Here is a 22,850-nt window from a genome sequence, read left to right as displayed (position 1 = left end):
CGTTGTGTAACTTTCTCCATTCTCCTGTAACTTCATCCCACTTAGCCCCAAATATTTTCCTAAGCACCTTATTCTCAAACACCCTTAACCTATGTTCCTCTCTCAGAGTGAGAGTCCAAGTTTCACAACCATACAGAACAACCGGTAATATAACTGTTTTATAAATTCTAACTTTCAGATTTTTTGACAACAGACTGGATGATAAGAGCTTCTCAACCGAATAATAACACGCATTTCCCATATTTATTCTGCGTTTAATTTCCTCCCGAGTGTCATTTATATTTGTTACTGTTGCTCCAAGATATTTGAATTTTTCCACCTCTTCGAAGGATAAATCTCCAATTTTTATATTTCCATTTCGTACAATATTCTGGTCACGAGACATAATCATATACTTTGTCTTTTCGGGATTTATTTCCAAACCGATCGCTTTACTTGCTTCAAGTAAAATTTCCGTGTTTTCCCTAATCGTTTGTGTATTTTCTCCTAACATATTCACGTCATCCACATAGACAAGAAGCTGATGTAACCCGTTCAATTCCAAACCCTGCCTGTTATCCTGAACTTTTCTAATGGCCAGGGAAAGGATTTATATGTAAATACATATTTACTTATAAAGCTAATATAATTTATATTTTGCATTATCTTTATGTTTCACAATGTGTAGGGTTGAAAAATCCTACTTTTATTTTCCATATTTTTCCATATTTTAGAGTTTAGTACATATTTTCGTTAATTTCCATATATTTTCCATATTTCATATAAAACAGTCCATATTATATTAGGTTTAACAATAAAACAAAACAAAATTCCATTAACTTTTAAAAATACATTTCAACAATAGAGATTTAAACACATGTTCAGTAATCCCTTTAACATCAGAGTTATTTGAAAATTAGCAGTCCTATCAACAATGGGAAAGTAAGTTACAAAACTGTATTAATTTAATTTAAAATTTTTAACAGACTTCAGTTGTGCAGCTCAACAGTTAAATGCCAGTCAGAGTACACATAGGTTCAGTTTTGTAAATCATACTATAAAGACGGTAAATATGCCAAAAGTACGTCATTCAGTCAATTTAAAATCAAAACTAACAAGTTACATTTCAGAATTTAAAGAAGATGGTTTATCAACTGACAATAAAATATTATTTTGTAATTTGTGTCAGTGTGCAGTATCATCTACACAAAAGTTCCTGGTGCAACAACACATTACAACTAGTAAACATCAGGCCAACAAACAACTAAATTCCAAGCAGAGACAATTGTTTTTAACACAACCAACAACATCGAATGTAAGATCTGAGTTTAACATCGACCTGTGCCGTTCTCTCATCTCTGCTGATATTCCTCTCTACAAACTAAAGAATAAGGTCTTCAGGGAATTCCTTGAAAAATATACTCAACATACAATCCCGGATGAGTCAACACTTAGGAAGACGTATGCTCCATCCATCTACGATGAGACAATACAGAAGATAAGAGATGAAATTAAAGATAGTTCAATTTGGGTTTCCATTGATGAGACTCCCGACAAAGAAGGTAGACTTGTTGGTAATGTAGTTATCGGTTTGTTAAGTGAACAATATTCTGAACGAATTCTTTTACATTGTGATGTTCTAGAAAAGTGCAATAACAAAACTATAGTTAAACTGTTCAACGAAGCTATGGGTATCCTGTGGCCAAAGGGTATTATGTACGATAATGTGTTATTCTTTATTAGCGATGCTGCCCCTTATATGGTCAAAGCTGGACAAGCATTATCTGTTGTATATCCTAAATTGACTCATTTTACTTGTGTGGCGCATGCATTTCATCGTGTGGCAGAAGTGGTCAGAGACAATTTCCCTAAAGTAGATTTGTTGATTTCATCAGTGAAAAAAGTATTTCTCAAAGCTCCCAGTAGAGTTAACGTGTTGAAAGAAATGTACCCTGAAATTCCATTGCCACCAAAGCCAATTTTAACTAGATGGGGTACATGGCTAGAAGCAGTTGAATATTATGCCGAACATATAGACTCTATTAACAATGTTCTCCTTGCATTGGACTCTGAAGATGCAGTCTCAATTGATACTGCGAAAACAGTTACCTGTGACATAAGTGTGAAGAATGACTTAGCTCACATTCAGCATACATTTTCATGCATCATAAAAACGCTCAAAAGTCTCCAAAATAGGCACCTTTCACTATCTGAAAGTTTTGAAATTATAAATAGTACTGTGGAACAACTGAATCGTGGTAGAGGTAAAGTTGCAGATGCAGTAAGAGCTAAGGTGGACACTGTACTTTCAAAAAACCCTGGATATGAAGAACTACAAAAGGTTGTTGCTGTGATGAGTGGTGAATCAACAGTGAAGATTAACTTGGACTTATCCCCAGCAGACATTGTGAAATTGAATTATGTACCAGTTACTTCTTGTGACGTCGAACGCTCTTTTAGTCAGTATAAATCTATCCTCAGAGACAATAGAAGAAGATTCACTTTTCAGCACTTGAAAGAAATGTTTGTAACCTATTGTCATGGTAACAGACAATAAAAATTGTGTTTTGTTGAAACTACATTGGAAGATAAGGTACGTCCATTATATTTTTTGTTTAGTTTGATTAAAATGTACCAATATTTAACGTACATAGTCATTTTTTTATAATTTTAAGTCCATATTTAATTCCATATTTTGGTAAAAATCCATATTTAATTCCATATTTTGGTAAAAATAACTACATATATATTTACATATTTCATATATTTTTAGTCCATATAAATCCGTTCCCTGCTAATGGCATATTCTAGAGCGAAGTTAAAAAGTAAAGGTGATAGTGCATCTCCCTGCTTTAGCCCGCAGTGAATTGGAAAAGCATCAGATAGAAACTGACCTATACGGACTCTGCTGTAAGTTTCACTGAGACACATTTTAATTAATCGAACTAGTTTCTTGGGAATACCAAATTCAATAAGAATATCATATAATACTTCCCTCTTAACAGAGTCATATGCCTTTTTGAAATCTATGAATAACTGATGCACTGTACCCTTATACTCCCATTTTTTCTCCATTATCTGTCGAATACAAAAAATCTGATCAATAGTCGATCTATTACGCCGAAAACCGCACTGATGATCCCCAATAATTTCATCTACGTACGGAGTTAATCTTCTCAAAAGGATATTGGACAAAATTTTGTACGACGTCAACAAAAGTGATATTCCTCGAAAGTTACCACAGTTGGTTTTGTCCCCCTTTTTAAAAATAGGTACAATTATGGACTCCTTCCATTGTTCTGGTACAATTTCCTTTTCCCAAATAGCAAGAAATCGATCTATAAGACAGTAAATAGTGTTTGGAACATTAGTGGTAGTTTGGTAGTTTGGAAGCCCTGATGCTGTCGCTCGGAAGAAGGCAAGCTCTGTATAGTACCTGTGTCACCAGGCAATGACGAGTAAGTACGGAGTCTGACATCGAACATAACAATGTACTGTAACTATATAACTATAGGTTTAAATTGAGAGAAATTTAATGCCATACTAGTCTAATTGTTCGCATGATGGAATCTTTTACCATATACACGAGCAATTACTACTGTAACTTGAATTAAATGATGTTAATCAGTTAAAGAAAATCTCAAGTTACCCTTGGAAATACTGCTTGCTTATTAGCTACTTCTTTTTGAGTTCATAGAGAGAGGGTTACATCGATGCATAATTCCTGACATAAAGACAAGTTATCAATAATTTGCCTAGTTAGTAAATTAATAGAAAATTTACGTTGTACGATACTTGAAATAATTTTGAGGTTTATAGGTAAAGTATTGAAAAATTATATTAGATCCTTCAAAAAAGTGTTTTTTCTTATTTATTGTATATAATTGAGGCGGTAGCTGGAAAATAGACCCATAGTTCTATAGGCCCTTTTTTGGCAGAATGTTCAATTCGATTCTCCCTTTTAAAGTCTAGTTGCTTACGTAGTTTCATTTCAATATCTTATAAACAGAGGGCAGGATGTGCACTTAAGTGTAAACTGAACTCTGAAGATAAACTTTGAAGTGAGTGTGAATCCATTCCAGATCATTCCATTATTTTTTATTTTCATGTATTCGGTACAATTTATGATGTAACTATGGGATATATGTAAAAAATATAATTTTATTAAAATTATTATGAACTTGTAAACCTCTGTAATGCGCGCTGTTCAATGCTGATGTTTAATTTCTGTTAAAATATAATCATATTCAAAGTATTTTGATAAAATAAACTTGTTTTCTGGAAAAAGGGCATTAAAATGTTCTAATAAAATACATATATTTATAGCACTATTGAAGCCGGAATACATTATTTAACAAAAACTTATAGACAAATATGATTGTAACAATATGCAATTGTTATTTTGATAAAGTGCATTCAAATCGTAATTACATAAAAATAAATCTTTGGACAAGAAAATTGTTTGATTAAACATTTGTCATTAGGTACTTCTAGTTTTATACGTTGAACACATTGCACCTAGAATTGGTTTCTTCATCTTCTGCATAGTTTGCAGTGATTTTTAGTCAGTAATATAGTTATATAATCAACCAACAAATATACATCTGTCAGTATTTTTAGTAAATTGATTTATATATTTTTCTTTTTCCTCTTCTAGAAAAACCTGGAGATGTTAGAGAGGGGAGAAATGAAGCGAGAATTTTCAGGACTTTCTGGCATGAGTGGTGGTTGTGGAACGAGTTTATCAGGCGGTGAAGAAAGTGATGATGAATTGGGAGGAAGTGCACCACCAACTCCTCTAACCCCTTTATCTGCTTCTCAGCACAATTTACCTGAATTCATAGATATTAATCAATTTGGAGGAGGAGGCGGTGCAGACTCATTTGATGAATCGAGCCTTACAGGTTTTGATATTGAGGTAAGTGTGATTATTGCACGAGTTCATACACATATTTCACATGAACACAACCCAGTTAGTGCGACAGTACGTATGTTATTATTATTATTATTATTATTATTATTATTATTATTATTATTTATTTATTTATTTATTTATTTAATTCTGGATAGACTGAACAATGCTGCATAAGAAAATGTCATGGTAAAATAAAAACATAAATATTAATGTTAAAAAGGTAACTTACAAATAGGCAATAAGATACATAAGTTACATACAAAGAAATATCATATAAAATTATACAAAAAAAAAATCACATTTTATAATATTATACAGGGTGATTTACGAGGATTCACTATCACTTATGGAACTTACTTCTGAAGACATTTTGAGCAAAAAATGTCATATAAACATGAGTCCTGTTCTCAATATTTACAGAGTTACGCTTTGTTATTGGAACGCATTGCTGTGAACAATGTGTGACCTTGGCCAGTGTGCAGCCAGCGCGAGCACGTGACTGTGTCGTGTCTGCAGCTGTATCACTGACAGATTTTGTGCTCAATCAGTCAGATTGCCTTTGGTTGCTAATGTTGTGTTACAACAGAGGAATACACCGATATGGTGTTTATTTTTGGAGTGTGTGAAGGTAATTCTAATGCTACTTCAGCTGAATATCACAGATGGTACCCTAACTGCAGGATTCCTAATCCTAGAACAATTATAAGGACTTTCAGCACTTTATGGGCAACAGGTTCACTTCCGAGTATTACAATCCACAGCGAGCGTAATGTTTAACGTCACGTAGTTGAAGAGGAGAATATTCTCGACGCTGTCCAGCACAGCGTCTAGCAAGACGACTTGGAGTTATACAATGGATGGTGTGGAAGACACTTATTGCAAACAGATTGTATCCTTACCACCTCCAACAAGTACATTATATACAACCAGGAGATCCTGCCCATCGATTGGAGTTCTGCAACTGATTGAATGAAAATAGTTTTACCGCTACATTTTGTTTAGCGACAAGGCACAGTTCTCGCAGGACGGCACAAATAATATACGTAAATGTTTGGGCAGAAATTAATCCCCATCCTGCAATAGGAAACAAATTTTCAACACCGTTTCAGCATCAATCGGGCTGATCATTTTTACCAGGACTACTGACTGGTGCGATTTATCTGCATTTCTTAGAAAAAAGAACTGGCGCAGTTACTTGAGGCTGTGTTCCTTTGGTGGTGAGACAACGTATGATATTCCAGCATGACGGAGCATCTCCTCACTTCAACTGTGCAGTGGTGGAACACTTAAATGTACATTTCTCTGAGAGATGGGTATGACGAGGTGGTTTTCATCCCTGGTCTCCTAGATCGCCAAATCTGTCACCATTGGACTATTGCGTGTGGGGATGGATGAAGGATCTTGTCTACCATACGAAGTCACAAACTTGGTGCGCATCATGCATGCCACTATGGAAATCAAAGATAGCTGTATGCAGTTATGTAGAGCAATAAGTGCAGTTCACAAGAGTGCAGCCAAGTGTATTGAAGCGGATGGTGGAATTTTTTAAAAAGTGTTGGAAACTTTCTAAGACTGTGAATTAGAATGCAAAATTGAACTGAAAGGGAATCAAGCCTGTGAAAATGGTGTGATTTGTAATAATTGTTGTGATTAGTGCATAAGAATAATGTAATTTTGTAGTTAAAAATTGAAAAAAATATCTGTACGAAGGAATTAAGGAGTTCTCAACAAATTTTTAGCTTCAGAATACATGTCAATTAAAGAAATGATGCATCTGAATGATTCATTCTCTTTTACCTTTTAAACAAAAGAAAAATGTATTTTACAAGCAACTTCATATTAATGTAACTCTGAAAATATTAGGAGCCATGTTTGTATAACATTTTTTGTTCAAAATGTCTTCAAAAATAAGCTCTGTAAGTGACGGTAAATCCTCGTATATGCAATTCTCCTTAAAAGATACACAGCTACATAGAGTTAAAATACTCTCCAATATTATTTAGTGACAAGTCTGTTAATTTATTCTTAATATCTTTCTTAAAAAAACTCAAGCTTAAATATCTAATATTATTTGGTAAACATTATATAATTTTTTTTTACAAATTTCTACAAAGCTGCTACTCGTATTAGTTGTAGTGTGGTTAGATTGTCCCTTTCTTAAATCATTTTTATGCCTAGTTGAATAGATATGCACTGAGCTATTTGTAATGAAATCATTAATATTTTCTTTGTACATACATTAAATAACTTAAAATATACAAAAATGTACAGTTAAAATTTCAAGTCTCCGAAATAAAGGTTTACAATGTGTACAGTTTTAACATTACAAATTTTTCTTACTGCCCTCTTTTGCAGTTTTAATATTTTTTTTTTATTTTAGGATCATTACCCCAAACTTATTCGTTGGCAATGTATATAAGCATAGTATACAGATTTTAGCACTTCAACACAAACACTTGTTTTTAATTTCCTTAACATAAAAATGCCTTTGTGGAGGATTTAAGACGCCCCTGCCATCTATGACCACCCTATTGAACTATGTTATACTGTAACTTTCTATTTCGGCTATTCAATTGTTTGTTGTAGCAAACCCTTCTCCGGGCAACCAGGGTCCGTCGGGCCCTGGCAGTATGTACTATTTTTGTGAATAAAATTAAAACTATAATTTCTACCTACTTGAAATTTCATGACTTTGTTAATTTCTGTGTTTTTTATAGTTAGTGAGAAGAAAAATATTGTAGTATTTTGCACAAATGTTCTAGAACACTTTTACTTCTTTAAAGTCTTAACCAGGCATGCAAGGTCTACTGGACCATAGTATATTTTATTGGTTTTTCTCACTTCGTGACGAGGTTTCACTATTTCCACCCATTCAGTGATAATCTGACGGCAATGGAATGTTGGAAAAATTAATTCCGAAGCTCAACAACAATGACATTTAAAAAAAATGGACAAATTATGCATTATAATAAATATAAATAAGTTAGTGTGAAGTTATGCTAGCCATAATACGGTGTAGTTTATAATAGAAAAAGTGACAATCTCTCACCTTTACTTTATTTTTATATGGGAGTAATTATTATGGAAAAACCGAAGAAAGTCAAAGAAACAAAGATACGGTCTTTAGATGTTACAGTATATTTGAATGCATCTTAGTTATGCTGTTATACTGAAGAGTTGTAATTAGGTCAAATATTCCGACAGACTCAGCGTAAGTACTTGTGTGAAGAATCCATTCAGGATTTGTTTAGAGAACCTGACCTAAGAAAAGATGATCCAGACGATAACGCCTATAATAGCAATTAATCTGATCATCAGAGTGAAGCATCAGAAGTTAGTAATCATCATTTAGAGCCACCATATGACCCTGAAACCCCTCGTGATGAGGATCTATCTATCAATGAGAAAAGCAGTTATCACCAATGTGATCCACAAGAGGTTAGTGTCGACCGTCTAGAACTAGGATATGGGGGAAAGCATTTGTTCAAACTGCTAATTTCTTTGGTAAAGATGGCACCATGTGGAACTCTCAGCCTTTTCCGACAGGCCGAGCTAGGGCTCACAATATTATCAAAGGGTCAATAAATAAAGTCACTCTTTCACCTGGGAAATCTATTGATGCCTTCAATTTTTATACTGATTCAGTTATAAGTAACATAGATAAATAATCAAAAGGCTGAGCGGCTGTGTTTAGAAAGAAATGTTGCACACCCATGGAAGTGTTGCAACGACACTGAATTGCGGCCATTTTTCGGTCTACTAGTAACTGCAGGACACCTCAAAGCAAATTACACTAATTATGACATTCCATGGAGCGGCTTGTATGGTGTTCCAGTATTTAGAGCGACCATGGGTCTCAAGAGATTCAAATCTTTGCTAGCGTTTACTTGCTTTGATGACAAAACAACAAGATCCATTTGCCGTGAGAAGGATAAGTTTGCCCTGGTTATAAATGTCTGGGAAAATGTGAATTCGAATTTTTTTTTAAATATTAGGCCTATAGTCCTTGTACTGATATAACGGTTGATGACCAACTTATTATATTGCGTGGTAGATACCCTTTCAAGGAATACATGCCATCAAAACCTGACAAATATGGCATGAAGGTATGGTGGGCTTGTGATTCCAAAACCTTCTATCCCCTAAATGGTCTGCCATACACCGGAAAAGAAAACTGTGTAAGAGTACACTCTGGAGTAGGTCGAAGGGTTGTAGAAACACAGACTTATCAAAGAACAAACAGAAATGTAACTTGTGATAACTACTTTACTGATAAAGAACTAGCTGAGAATCTCCTCAGTAATGGTCTCACCTTAGTTGGAACAGTACACAATATATATATATATATATATATATATATATATATATATATATATATATATATATATTCATCTCTCCTGAGTTTCAGCCAAATAAAAGACGACGGCCAGAGTGTTCATCCATCTTCGGATTTACAAAATATGTAACATTGGTTTCAATGCACCAAAACCAAATAAAGCAGTTGTTCTTTCTGCAATGCACCACACACAAACCATTTCGGAAGAAAAGAAACGACCAATTATTCTTCACTGTAATAGCACAAAAGGAGATATTGACACACTCGATCATTAGTGAATGCCTATGCGTGCAAGAAACGCACAAATCGCTGGACATTTGCATTTTTATGAATCTTTTAGATGTATGTGGAATTACTGCATTTGTTGTGTGGATGAGCCTTCATCTTTCGTGGAATCTTGGAAAACAGAACAATAGAAGGTTGTTCCTTTTAGCTGTTGCTGAAACTCTCATCCAACCTCAAATTGAAAGAAGACCTATAGTAGGACTTCAGAAAAAACTGTAATGACCATTGCTCTTTCATACCAAGAGCTAGTAGGCCTCTCCATCAACTGCGCCCCATTCACAGGAGAGCACTAAAAGGTGTCATATGTACCAGTATGAAAAACGTCGCAAACAAAAACAAAGCTGTGACAATTGTGGCCAATCTGTGTGTAATGAGCACAGTGAAGTGACCCGTGTGTGTAAAAACTGTAAGAATGATGATGAGTGATGACGTGTGAGAGTGTGAAAGTGATGACGTGTGAGTGTGTGAGTAATGACATGTAAGTGTGAGAGTGATGATGTGAGAGTGTGAGTGATAACGTGCGAGCATGTGAGAGTGATGACGTGTGAGAGTGATGACATGTGAGTGTGTGAGAGTAATGACGTGTGGGAGTGTGTGTGTGCTAGAAATGAGAAAATCTAAAATTTGTGTAAATGTGTGTGAGTTTTACGACGAAAGTAAAAAAAATTGTAGATCATACACTAAACATGTTTCTTTTATTGCATGAAAAACCTACTACAATTATATGATTTATGTATATATCATGGATATTTTGGTCACTATAATAATAATATTATTATTAAAGAATATTAATATTGTGTACAATTAAATGATTTTCTTCTGTCAATGTATTAAAATGGCATGTGGTTCCGACGGACCCTCCTTGCCCATTGAAGTTACAAAAGTAGGTTGCCCGGAGAAGGGTTAAAGCAGTCTTTCAGTGAATACGACGACTCGTCTTCTCTCTTTGCATTCCCCACACAATTTTGGTGCCGAAACATGGGAGAGATATTCCTAATTACTATTTGCATCTGACACTAGAAGCAATTTTGTGTACACTTCACACTTGAAGACTCCGAGAGAAGACGCACAGCATGCTGAAACTAGTGAGAAGTCACCCTTGCTGTAACAAGACTAGGAGGCGGATGTGGCCACTCACTGACGCTATTACAACAAGATAAGGTCTGTTGTGATATTATATGCACATGTTAACTAGTCAGAGATAAAATTAGTGAATCGACAGAACAGTTTCAGTTGTGAATATAACTTCAGTAGAAAGATTGCTGTTAAATTTATTACTGCTTACTGTATCTTGTTGCTGTGAAGTGATTGTAGTGTCTTTATCGATAGCATATAACACTACCACCAGAGACACAGTCGATTAAGGGGCTCAGTGGTTGGTGGTGTTATTGTTAGTTTAATTTGTATACTTGGTCACACACGCTTATATATACTTTTATATTAGTCTTCGGAAAAGTAATGCCTGATTCTGACAAAGAAACGACACTACACCACTTGAAACGGAAACGTACGAGAGAAAGGAAGAATGCTACGTGTTTCATTACGGAAATAGATGCATTTACTGATGAACCAGCCTAGATGACCTTGAATATTTCCGTGACCGGCTTCAGGAAACTCTGAGTAAATTGGGCACACTTGACGACGCCATCCACGATCTCCTTTTAGACAGCGAGTGCGATGATGACGTGGAGAAGTGTGAGGAGTACCTGGATTCCGCTAAACGCGCGATACAGAAAGCATCGCGAAGGATTGGGGATAGATTATCAACCTCGATGACGAACACAAGTATCTCCGATAAGCAGGCAGTCGCAACTGCACCAACACAAGCTTCGATCACACACTCGGTCCGTCTACCAACAATCAAGCTCCAACCATTCTCCGGAGACGTTGAGACCTGGGCACGATTTGGGGAGCAGTTCGAATCATCTATAGATAAGGACCCCTCCCTCTCTACAATAAACAAACACATATTTCTCCGTGGCTATTTGGAGGGTGAGCCGAAACAATTTGTTGACGGAATTCCTGTGATTGCAGAAACGTACGAGGAGACGAAGAAAATACTACGGACGCGCTACGGCGGCAAGAACAGGATAATTCAAGCACACTTAGATTATCTGGAGGATGTAAAACCCATACGAATTGCCACTCCTGAAGCACTGAACACTACGTACATAGAATGTCACCGGCGGGTGCAAGCCCTTCAAGCACTCGGAGAAGATGTCAATGGATATGGAAGGATCCTCGCACCTAAAATACTGCGAGCGTTCCCGGACGACATCTGTCGCTGGTGGATAATTCACGCGAATAGAGAAAACTTATCAGAGGGAGATATTCTCAAGCTAATGGAGTTTTTGGGCGATGAAGTAGACGGCACCCTGACTACTCAGAGGATCCGTGGTGACGCCTTCTCTTCTGCCAGCATCCCTACAACAGCAACACTGCGAGTCGACACCAAGACAGGATCGAGATCGCGAAAGAGCAGGTCGACACCTGACCCCTTTTATGTGTTCTGCGAGTCCCGTGGTCACTGGGCTCAAGATTGTAAGGTAGTCCCAGATGCCAGTGAGCGAGTGAAGAGACTGAAGAATGCTAACCGCTGTTTTCTTTGCCTGAATCGCGGTTACTCTGCCAGAGACTGCAGCAGAAAGGGCAAAGCATTGTGCACTCACTGCAAGATGTCCCACCACAGGTCTATCTGCAGCAACCCCAGATCTACCGAGGCAACAACTCACCCGACAAAATTTACGTCCGTAAATAGGATAAATGCTGAAGCAACAGATTTCACATACCTGCAGACAGCATGCGTATGGGTCACGGGACCCACTGGTCTAACTAAACTTACGCGCTGCGTGTTGCGTCATATTCCAAGATTTTTTTTTTTTCCATTTTTTCATCAAAATCTGGATGCTTACAGTCCAATAGAATATGTTGAAAAGTCTCCTCTTGTAAATTGCAGACATTGCACGACAGTGTGTCAACTGAAATATGAATATGTAGGACTAACATACACAGTATGTCCAATTCTTGCTTAGGCTGCAAAGATTGCCAATTGTCAAGGAAAGCCGCAGTTTTATGTTACATGATTTGGGTATTCTAAGAGAGCAAGCATATAGAGAACTTTCTATACGCAGGTGGTCAAATGATCCATTCAGTGCCTACCAGAGCAGTACACTTGGATAGAGGAATTCTTTCTTGTGGAACTGGTTTGCCTTTTTAATTGGACAGGTTTAATATTTTTTTTGGCATGTAAACTGAACGAAAATATAAAAACTGCATTAGTGGCCAATAACTCAGTGTCCATACTATAATACTGGAAGAGGAGCTATAAAATACTTTACTTGGCTGTGTATTTTGTGCACTTATCACGTGGGCGTGAGGCCAGCTGGTCGGTCATGGTCCTTCATAGGCTTTTGTACCTCAGATTATCATCATTATCATGTGACATTAATATGCTTTCATGCTACTTAGTTCATGCATCTCATATTCTTCCTGGCTGCAACATTTTGTCTTGGCACATGTAATATTTAAGTTACCATAACTAACAGTGACTGAGTCTTAACATTACAACTAGGCAACTTTGCTTAAGCTCAAATGCCTAGTTTTGTTATGGGCAGCTAAAAGCTGTGACCTCCATGAACTAAGTCACGTGAAAAGGGGTATAGATGTTAAACACTGATTAGAATAGTAAAATTATCAGTACTTATGCTGTATTGTTTTATTATATTCAATTTGGGACAGGGATGATTTTGTAATTTTTGCTTTATTGGCACTGTGTAGTTTATTTAAATTGTCCTGGTGTGAAGCTTGTGTTAATGATAGTGTTTGTAAAATTGGCAGATATTTTTACTGGAAATACGTGATTTTTGGATAACTAAAGTTCTGACAAACAACCATACAACATGTTAGGTGTTTCATTGAAGATACAGAGAGATAATTATTTTGCGAACTTCCAAGTTATGGCAAAAATGCTAGTGACTTAGTGGAGTTTACTGCATTATCTTATTTGTGGGAAAGATGCATAAAAGTGTGTGTGTGTGACTTACGATTCATCTCCGTAAATTGTGTGAAATGTTTATTTTTAAGTGAATTTCATGCTGTTACTGCAATCGACATGTATCTCCAACAGGTACCGGTAGCCGACGGTATTTATGAAGAGCTTGATTCTCGCGATGAGAAACTTAATCTTGGTATTACACTGACATCAGCTGTGCCAAGCGATCTCAGAACACCTTCCGCCAGTATATCTCTACCAGTCACATCATCATCCTCTAAGTTAATAAAACAAGAAGACAGCACATCAGAAGAATATATTGAGGTATTTTTATTTTTATAGTTAATTCTTTATTATTTGGGTTAATTATAGAGTGGCAGCACTGGTAATGTTTATGAAATAGTGGTAGGATAATAAAAACTTACCTGACTTGAATTTGAGAATTGTAATTTTCTTATGTTTTACTTTCTCATCATATGAAATATAAATATTGAAGTGCAAAATAGTGAATGACTTCATTGTCAAGAGCCTAGGCATTGGACCAACAATAGTAAGTCGAGCATGTTAATGGCAAGTTCATTATGAAAGTGGAAAATGCATCCTAAGTACAAGTGCGAAGAGTGATGTAAATCAAAATTATGTTTCTGATTTCAGTAATTTAAGTAATTATGCGAAATCTATTGAATGTATTTTGTTGTGAGATAAACTGTTGGGAGATAAACTCTTCTAATTCTCTCACATTGTTCCAGTCATCTGCCAGGAGACAGCTAAGGAAAATTATGATGAGTGGAAAACATAAAATATACTTTGTTCTTGATTTTCATGTAAACAAGTCTCTTTTAAGCATTCAGTGCTTTCTTGGGCGAAATTTGGAATGGACCTACCTTGTGACAAGTTAGTTTGAAAGTGATATGTGCAATTTCAAGATACTTCAGCATTTGTAATTGAAAGTCGACTTTTCGGCCATCAATAGAGGAAGAAGCAGTGGAGCATGTCCACACAAGTTTCGTAACAAGGCCATACAAATCCACATGCTGTACTTGGCATTGTGAGAACTTGATATCCTGCAGAAATGTTTTGAAATGACACCCTACCATTTGTAATTCCTTCAAGCTCTGAGGAACACAGACTTACGCCTGCGGGCATCTTTCTCTGCTGATTTTGTTAAGCTAATGAAAACAGACAGTTTCCTGAAAAGTTGGTTTTTTAGTGATGAAGCAACATTCCACATTTCAGAGAAAAATGAACACACATAATGTGAGGATGTGGAGCACAGATAATTCTCATTTATTTTTTGAACATGAATGCTATTCTCCCAAACTCAATGTCTTTTGTGTCATTTCTTGAAAAATGTATGATCCTCCTTCAGTGAAACCAGTGACAGGAGCTACATACTTTGGTATGCTGCAACACTGACTCTTGTAACATCATTTTGATTTAATCTGTATTGTTGTGCCTTAGTACAATACATAACACGAGAAATATTTGTGCAAGAATAGATGTTATAGTAAACTTTTACAACTTTTGATAAACAAGCAATTAGTAAGAATGGGGGTACATTAAGCACAGAAAAGATCGATTCATTGCATCAGCTATAAGAAAAACGACACACATAAGTTCAGTTTATTCAGAATTAATTGTTTTCTTTTATGCAAAATAAATTTGACATGGTACATCTTCAAAGTTAATTGTTTCAGAGAAATTAAATGTTTTTATTTTGGAGATAGAGCAAGATACCTGTAAGGTACTTCTGTTGTTTTTATACATGCTTCTGTCATTTCTTTTTGTTAATGCGGAATTTTTAATCTATTGGCAGACTTATTCATAAGCTTTATGCTCGAAAGCTGATCCGAGGTTTAGGGTGGTGGTTATTATGTGTTGTAAATTTTAGTAGTAGAAGCAGACACTGGCAGTGAATATTTGAGAATTCTCTGAAGAAACGTGTTGTTAAGAATGTCTTTAGGTAATGTGTAGATGTAATTCAGTCCTTATTTGTTTAAAAGTAATTGACAAGCAGATGTGATGTTCTCTTGCTTGAAACAGCGTGATATTTTTGCTTTCCATACAACATGTAGTGGCATGTTATAATCAGCCAACAGATTTTCGATCCCTACACTGCAACAAGACGTCATGCTCCTTGGCTTATGGAGGGAGTATAGCAATGAATTCAATGACCTCTCTGCAACTTATGTACACTCTTAGACAAAAAAAATTGACCGGGCTCCAGATTCTATGTCCGATTCGGAAGACTTTGGGTGCATTTGTCAGAGCATGATACACACGCGGACGAATTTCTTCTGTCGTAAATGTTTCCAACACTCCACTGCCACCACTATATCATGATTAGGCCTATATTATAACATGCTTTTTAAAGAATCACCGTCTCTCTCGCATAGCATAGTCGGTAGTATTGTGGTCTTGTATTCGAAAGGTTTCGAGTTCGAATCTCAGTCTATACTCTGCTTTTTCATTCTCATTTTTTACTTCTTATATACTGATAATAACCAGTAACTTATTGTGAAATATTTAACAGAAAGTTAATATTTACAAAGGGCAAGTTAGATACATAATAACAATTCTTTCCCTTGTATCTTGTATTTAAAGAGACTAAACGAAATCTTCTCGGATATAAACAAACAAAAATAAACCTTAAGTAAAAGAAATTCTTTTTGGATAGGAATAGACAAACATAATCCTTTTCTTTGTATTAAACAAAATAAAGAAATAGATCTCAGAGACCAATAAACAAGAAGAGCTTGCCTACACGTATCTGGCCTATGTCTTCTGTCAGCCATGTTACTCTTGATAATGACAAGAGAGAATGGTTGTTTCACGTTTAATATGCGCAGTTACATGTGCACAGAACTATGTGAGTAGTTTAATATCAAAGACGGACATCTGACCTCACATCGAAATTTAGATAATGTGGATTCTTATACATTTTTTCAAGCTCTTTTCAGTTATGGTGAACTATATGCAAACTCTAACACTACATCTATAAAAATAAATTGTGTTAAAATATTACAAAGAACACTGTGAAACAAAAAGTGCCTCTAGATCAAAACTGTGGAGACAACAGATATCCGTCTTTGATATTAAACTACTCATGTTTTCAGAAGTTCCAGATGTCTCTGATTAAATTACACATCAATATAGAATTAAACATCTGACGTCCTTACGGGGTACCATACACGACCTTCAATCGCCTACACAAGAAACAAGGCTGTTACCACGGACCTATTACAAAGCAGATATGTAACGGCACTATTTACGAGTGTAGCCAATATCTGGAATGCATTGGTTTTGTCTTTAACATTATTCATCTCGTTTTTGCAATACTAGTCTATTAACATGATGATGATTATGATTATTATTATTATTATTATTATTATTATTATTATTATTATTATTATTATTGCTGCTACTACTACTACTGATAGAAATTATAGTAAATGATCAATAGGCTACTCCTTATGGAGAAGGGAGAAGATCCAAGAAGTGAGCATCTATTTGAATTCAAGGGTAATTAGGAAGAAGTCACCGATATTACTGAATGTTTTTGTTTAATTTTTCAACTAATCCAAACTCCTGTGCACGTTAATAAATGTATCATTTGTTTCTAGCTAGAGAAAAAATAAAACGAAACAAATATATATACTTATACGAAGGCGGATACGAACCCGTGTTTTCTGCGTGTGAAGGCAGAGTTTTACCACGGAGCTATGACACATACACAGTTCAAACCGTTGTTTGCCGATATAAGAGTATGTTCTTGGATCTCGCTGGTTTCGTCCTTACTACTCTGATTTTAGTCTTGTGTATCAGGTGCACAGCCGAACGGAACTTAGACAAATTTACGCTTCAAGAGCCCGGTCATTTTTTTTGTCTAAGAGTGTACAGTGAAACCTTGATTCATCGTTTTTTTGGAGGGGGGGACAGGGAATAAAAACGATAAATATGGGAAAACTATAATACTGGAAAACTATAAAAATCACCGTATTTAGGCATATAGATGCAACAGAGTTATGAACGTATCCTATTGTTCCCTAGATGATTTAAGGGGAATGTCCATATAATCGATGCATTTAATTTTTAACAATAATCATAAATAATATAAAATCATAATGGACGTGTCTCGTAATATTTTATTCTTGTTTGTAAACTTACGATATAAAGCTATTGTTTGTTTAAATAGGGTATAAAATGAACAACCAAATGTTAGTGATTACACTGAATGCACCTTTATTAGAACATTATGTACACTATTTCTTGCAGAAACAATCTGCAATTAGCTTTCGCTTCGTGCATATTTTACGCCTGAATTCTATAGTGAATTTCTGATAGAACAATACTGAAATAAACAGGAAGATGGAGTTTTACCACTTCCATACCATCATACCAAGACATGTGTGATGAGCAGGGAACGGATTTATATGGACTAAAAATATATGAAATATGTAAATATATATGTAGTTATTTTTACCAAAATATGGAATTAAATATGGATTTTTACCAAAATATGGAATTAAATATGGACTTAAAATTATAAAAAAATGACTATGTACGTTAAATATTGGTACATTTTAATCAAACTAAACAAAAAATATAATGGACGTACCTTATCTTCCAATGTAGTTTCAACAAAACACAATTTTTATTGTCTGTTACCATAACAATAGGTTACAAACATTTCTTTCAAGTGCTGAAAAGTGAATCTTCTTCTATTGTCTCTGAGGATAGATTTATACTGACTAAAAGAGCGTTCGACGTCACAAGAAGTAACTGGTACATAATTCAATTTCACAATGTCTGCTGGGGATAAGTCCAAGTTAATCTTCACTGTTGATTCACCACTCATCACAGCAACAACCTTTTGTAGTTCTTCATATCCAGGGTTTTTTGAAAGTACAGTGTCCACCTTAGCTCTTACTGCATCTGCAACTTTACCTCTACCACGATTCAGTTGTTCCACAGTACTATTTATAATTTCAAAACTTTCAGATAGTGAAAGGTGCCTATTTTGGAGACTTTTGAGCGTTTTTATGATGCATGAAAATGTATGCTGAATGTGAGCTAAGTCATTCTTCACACTTATGTCACAGGTAACTGTTTTCGCAGTATCAATTGAGACTGCATCTTCAGAGTCCAATGCAAGGAGAACATTGTTAATAGAGTCTATATGTTCGGCATAATATTCAACTGCTTCTAGCCATGTACCCCATCTAGTTAAAATTGGCTTTGGTGGCAATGGAATTTCAGGGTACATTTCTTTCAACACGTTAACTCTACTGGGAGCTTTGAGAAATACTTTTTTCACTGATGAAATCAACAAATCTACTTTAGGGAAATTGTCTCTGACCACTTCTGCCACACGATGAAATGCATGCGCCACACAAGTAAAATGAGTCAATTTAGGATATACAACAGATAATGCTTGTCCAGCTTTGACCATATAAGGGGCAGCATCGCTAATAAAGAATAACACATTATCGTACATAATACCCTTTGGCCACAGGATACCCATAGCTTCGTTGAACAGTTTAACTATAGTTTTGTTATTGCACTTTTCTAGAACATCACAATGTAAAAGAATTCGTTCAGAATATTGTTCACTTAACAAACCGATAACTACATTACCAACAAGTCTACCTTCTTTGTCGGGAGTCTCATCAATGGAAACCCAAATTGAACTATCTTTAATTTCATCTCTTATCTTCTGTATTGTCTCATCGTAGATGGATGGAGCATACGTCTTCCTAAGTGTTGACTCATCCGGGATTGTATGTTGAGTATATTTTTCAAGGAATTCCCTGAAGACCTTATTCTTTAGTTTGTAGAGAGGAATATCAGCAGAGATGAGAGAACGGCACAGGTCGATGTTAAACTCAGATCTTACATTCGATGTTGTTGGTTGTGTTAAAAACAATTGTCTCTGCTTGGAATTTAGTTGTTTGTTGGCCTGATGTTTACTAGTTGTAATGTGTTGTTGCACCAGGAACTTTTGTGTAGATGATACTGCACACTGACACAAATTACAAAATAATATTTTATTGTCAGTTGATAAACCATCTTCTTTAAATTCTGAAATGTAACTTGTTAGTTTTGATTTTAAATTGACTGAATGACGTACTTTTGGCATATTTACCGTCTTTATAGTATGATTTACAAAACTGAACCTATGTGTACTCTGACTGGCATTTAACTGTTGAGCTGCACAACTGAAGTCTGTTAAAAATTTTAAATTAAATTAATACAGTTTTGTAACTTACTTTCCCATTGTTGATAGGACTGCTAATTTTCAAATAACTCTGATGTTAAAGGGATTACTGAACATGTGTTTAAATCTCTATTGTTGAAATGTATTTTTAAAAGTTAATGGAATTTTGTTTTGTTTTATTGTTAAACCTAATATAATATGGACTGTTTTATATGAAATATGGAAAATATATGGAAATTAACGAAAATATGTACTAAACTCTAAAATATGGAAAAATATGGAAAATAAAAGTAGGATTTTTCAACCCTACACATTGTGAAACATAAAGATAATGCAAAATATAAATTATATTAGCTTTATAAGTAAATATGTATTTACATATAAATCCTTTCCCTGGTGATGAGGATGACATATGCACTAGAAATTAGTTCGCTATTCCTTACAAAATGATGGTCATTATTGATAATTTAGACAGAAATGAAGTATATGAAAATCATAAACCTAGATTTGTGATACATTCAGAATGCAGATATATGTTACCACAAATCCATTCCCATAAAATTAATATTATTGTTTAAAGTAGGCGGGCTTCCATTAGCCCATACTGTTGCATTACATGCAACTAGAACCTGCGTCACAAATTAGGCCTATATTATATCGCATGAAAATAATGCCGAAACTTGTCTAGCTTTTTAGTATAACCCTACGAGGCTAGTTCTCCTGTACGTGTCTAAGCATACAATCATGTACTGAACATAAACAATGTACAGAAAAACTTGCCACTGTGGAAATCAGCATCTGTTGTAGCACAGCTGACTCTAAACAAGTCGCAGACGACTGCGTAATCTATTCCATAATAATATTATATCAAGGGTTTATACACCTCCGCATCGTCCTTGTGTGGAAAAATATGATTAATCAATAAGTTACTATAAAATTGCATTTCTTTTCAAAATCTAATACCTGTCTTCATATCACAGATCATACACATAGTAACTAATTTACATATTAACAGACTATACCAAATGCACATGGAGAGTTCGTATGTTGCACTAAAATGATTAATCACATCACGTATCATGGCGTCGTAATACATTTTACATTTCTCCTCAAAGTTTAACACAGTCTCTGGATCGCAATCTTCTGCATCCTCTTGCTTCAAAGATTATAATGGAGAGCAAAAAGTTCGTCCTTTCAAAGTGAAACAAAACTATCCATGCGGGAAAATATGCCGTCGGGGCCGTGATTTCTCAATGATCGATGCAATAAAACTATAGTTCGAGAAATAATGGAACCGGGAAAAAATAACATTATTTATATGGGACTATTTCCAGGACCAAAAAAAGCGGACGAAAAAGATGAGGAAACGACGATAACATGAACGATGCATCGAGGTTTCACTGTACAAAAAAGATTGGCAGGAATTTAATGGGATTGTTCATGGAACCAGTGGCGTATACTGGTTAAAGGGTTTGGGCTACCGCTGACCCTATTATTACACAAAATATATCTAACAATTACTTTAATTTTAATTACTATGGTAAAACTAATAATACAAAATTATTACATTATGTTATATTATAAACTTTTTCTTTTGTAATTTCCTTGGGCTACCGCAGGTAGCCCCGGTAGCCCGCAAAATACGCCCCTGCATGGAACATATTAAATGCAACTTACTACATTAAACCAATATTAATATTGTTATGAAATATATTATTTACAACAAATCAACAGACACTTGTGCATGTTCAAATCGAGCACACTGTCTAATAACAAGTGCAATTAACATTTGAGCTGGCACTTCCATGCAAATTTCATGACATGCGAATTCTGTTGAAAGTATCTTTATAGCATACATTTAAATATGTTTTTCTTAGTGCTGACTCTTATGGCACCTCCTCTTTAGTGTACTTTTCTAGGAATATCCTGAGAGAATTGTTTTTCAATTCCCAGAACGGATAAAGGCTTTATATAGATCGAGAAAAAACTGAGATTGTCTACTGGATGTGGTGACTACTTTTGAAATTACAGATATCTATTTGTGTCCAATCATTTTAGTAGCAGCAGATTTATGTTTAGTTGTTGCCAAATGCTGAGTTACGAAATATTTTTTTCGTGACTTAGGATTTCTCATATATCTTGCAGAGGAAAATGGCGCCATCTGTAGAAAATGTGTCTTTGCCGAAATCACTCACATAATCGTGTAACTTCTGAGCAGTGCACTAAGTTTCAGCATGATGAGTACAGAATTTACAATGTGGTCGCTTCAGAGTGCAGGGCTAGACAAAACTGTTATTTTGTGGTAACAACTTACATTTTTGTATTTTTCCATGCTGTTAACAGAATGGGATTTCTCTCTTTAAAAACCCTTATAAAATTGTAAAAGTGAAGACTTCCTGGGTTTTTCTGAAAATTAACCTTTTCAATGATTAGCTGTGTTGTGTTGACAATTCACTCAGTTTTTGTAGTTGTTACTCAGGTGGATGTGTTTGCGAATACAGTAGAACCTCTATTATTCGTGGTAATGAAGCGTGTGCCCTGAACGGTTAATCGAAAAAATCGGATAACCCATACCATAAAAGATTTTCGTAAATTTAGTGAAAAATACTGAAACTTCCATATTTTCCTTCATGATCTTGTATTTAACATACTTAGTAGAGGATCAGAAGTTCAATAATTTAAGTCTGGTTGTCAACGACAGGTTTTTAAGGGTCAAGGAAATTTATTGTAATGGCTGTCTGTGGAAAGATAGGAATAGTGGAGGTCTCGTGTTGTAGACTTACATACTTTATACACTTTATCCTTAAGTTTTATTAAAATGCATACAGTAATTGTAACTCCAGTCTCGTATTCTGATGTGAGATGAATTACAGTTTCTCTTTCCCCATACCACTCAATGATTTGCACTTTTTTTTTTTAAGAAACTTAACACAACACGATTTCTTTTCATACCCGTGGACGACATTTTATATATAAGTTAGAGAGTCTATAAAGTAAGCTTACAACTCTAACAGTATACCAGACTGTGAAAGGGTAAATGTTTGTAATAACACTCTCTAGAAAAAAAAAAAAAGTGCTAATATAATGTGCAGTACTTATTTCATATATTTTGTAGCAAAAAAAAAAA

General features: G+C 35.1%; 1 protein-coding gene across 1 annotated transcript in view; it reads left to right on the top strand.

Annotated features, from left to right (window-relative positions):
- The first annotated feature begins 3,414 nt into the window (after positions 1 to 3,414).
- The window catches only part of LOC138696246 (uncharacterized), a 60,344-nt gene continuing 40,908 nt past the window's right edge, over positions 3,415 to 22,850 (top strand). Inside the window, exons 1-3 of the mRNA XM_069820935.1 lie at positions 3,415 to 3,437; positions 4,637 to 4,897; positions 13,642 to 13,830. Coding sequence (XP_069677036.1) covers positions 4,649 to 4,897; positions 13,642 to 13,830 — 438 coding nt within the window. The 5' untranslated portion in view covers positions 3,415 to 3,437; positions 4,637 to 4,648. The remainder of the gene's footprint in view (positions 3,438 to 4,636; positions 4,898 to 13,641; positions 13,831 to 22,850) is intronic.

Source organism: Periplaneta americana, chromosome 3 (genome assembly GCF_040183065.1).
Source record: "Periplaneta americana isolate PAMFEO1 chromosome 3, P.americana_PAMFEO1_priV1, whole genome shotgun sequence".
NCBI lineage: Eukaryota > Metazoa > Arthropoda > Insecta > Blattodea > Blattidae > Periplaneta > Periplaneta americana.
This window is presented reverse-complemented; position numbering and strand designations above follow the sequence as displayed.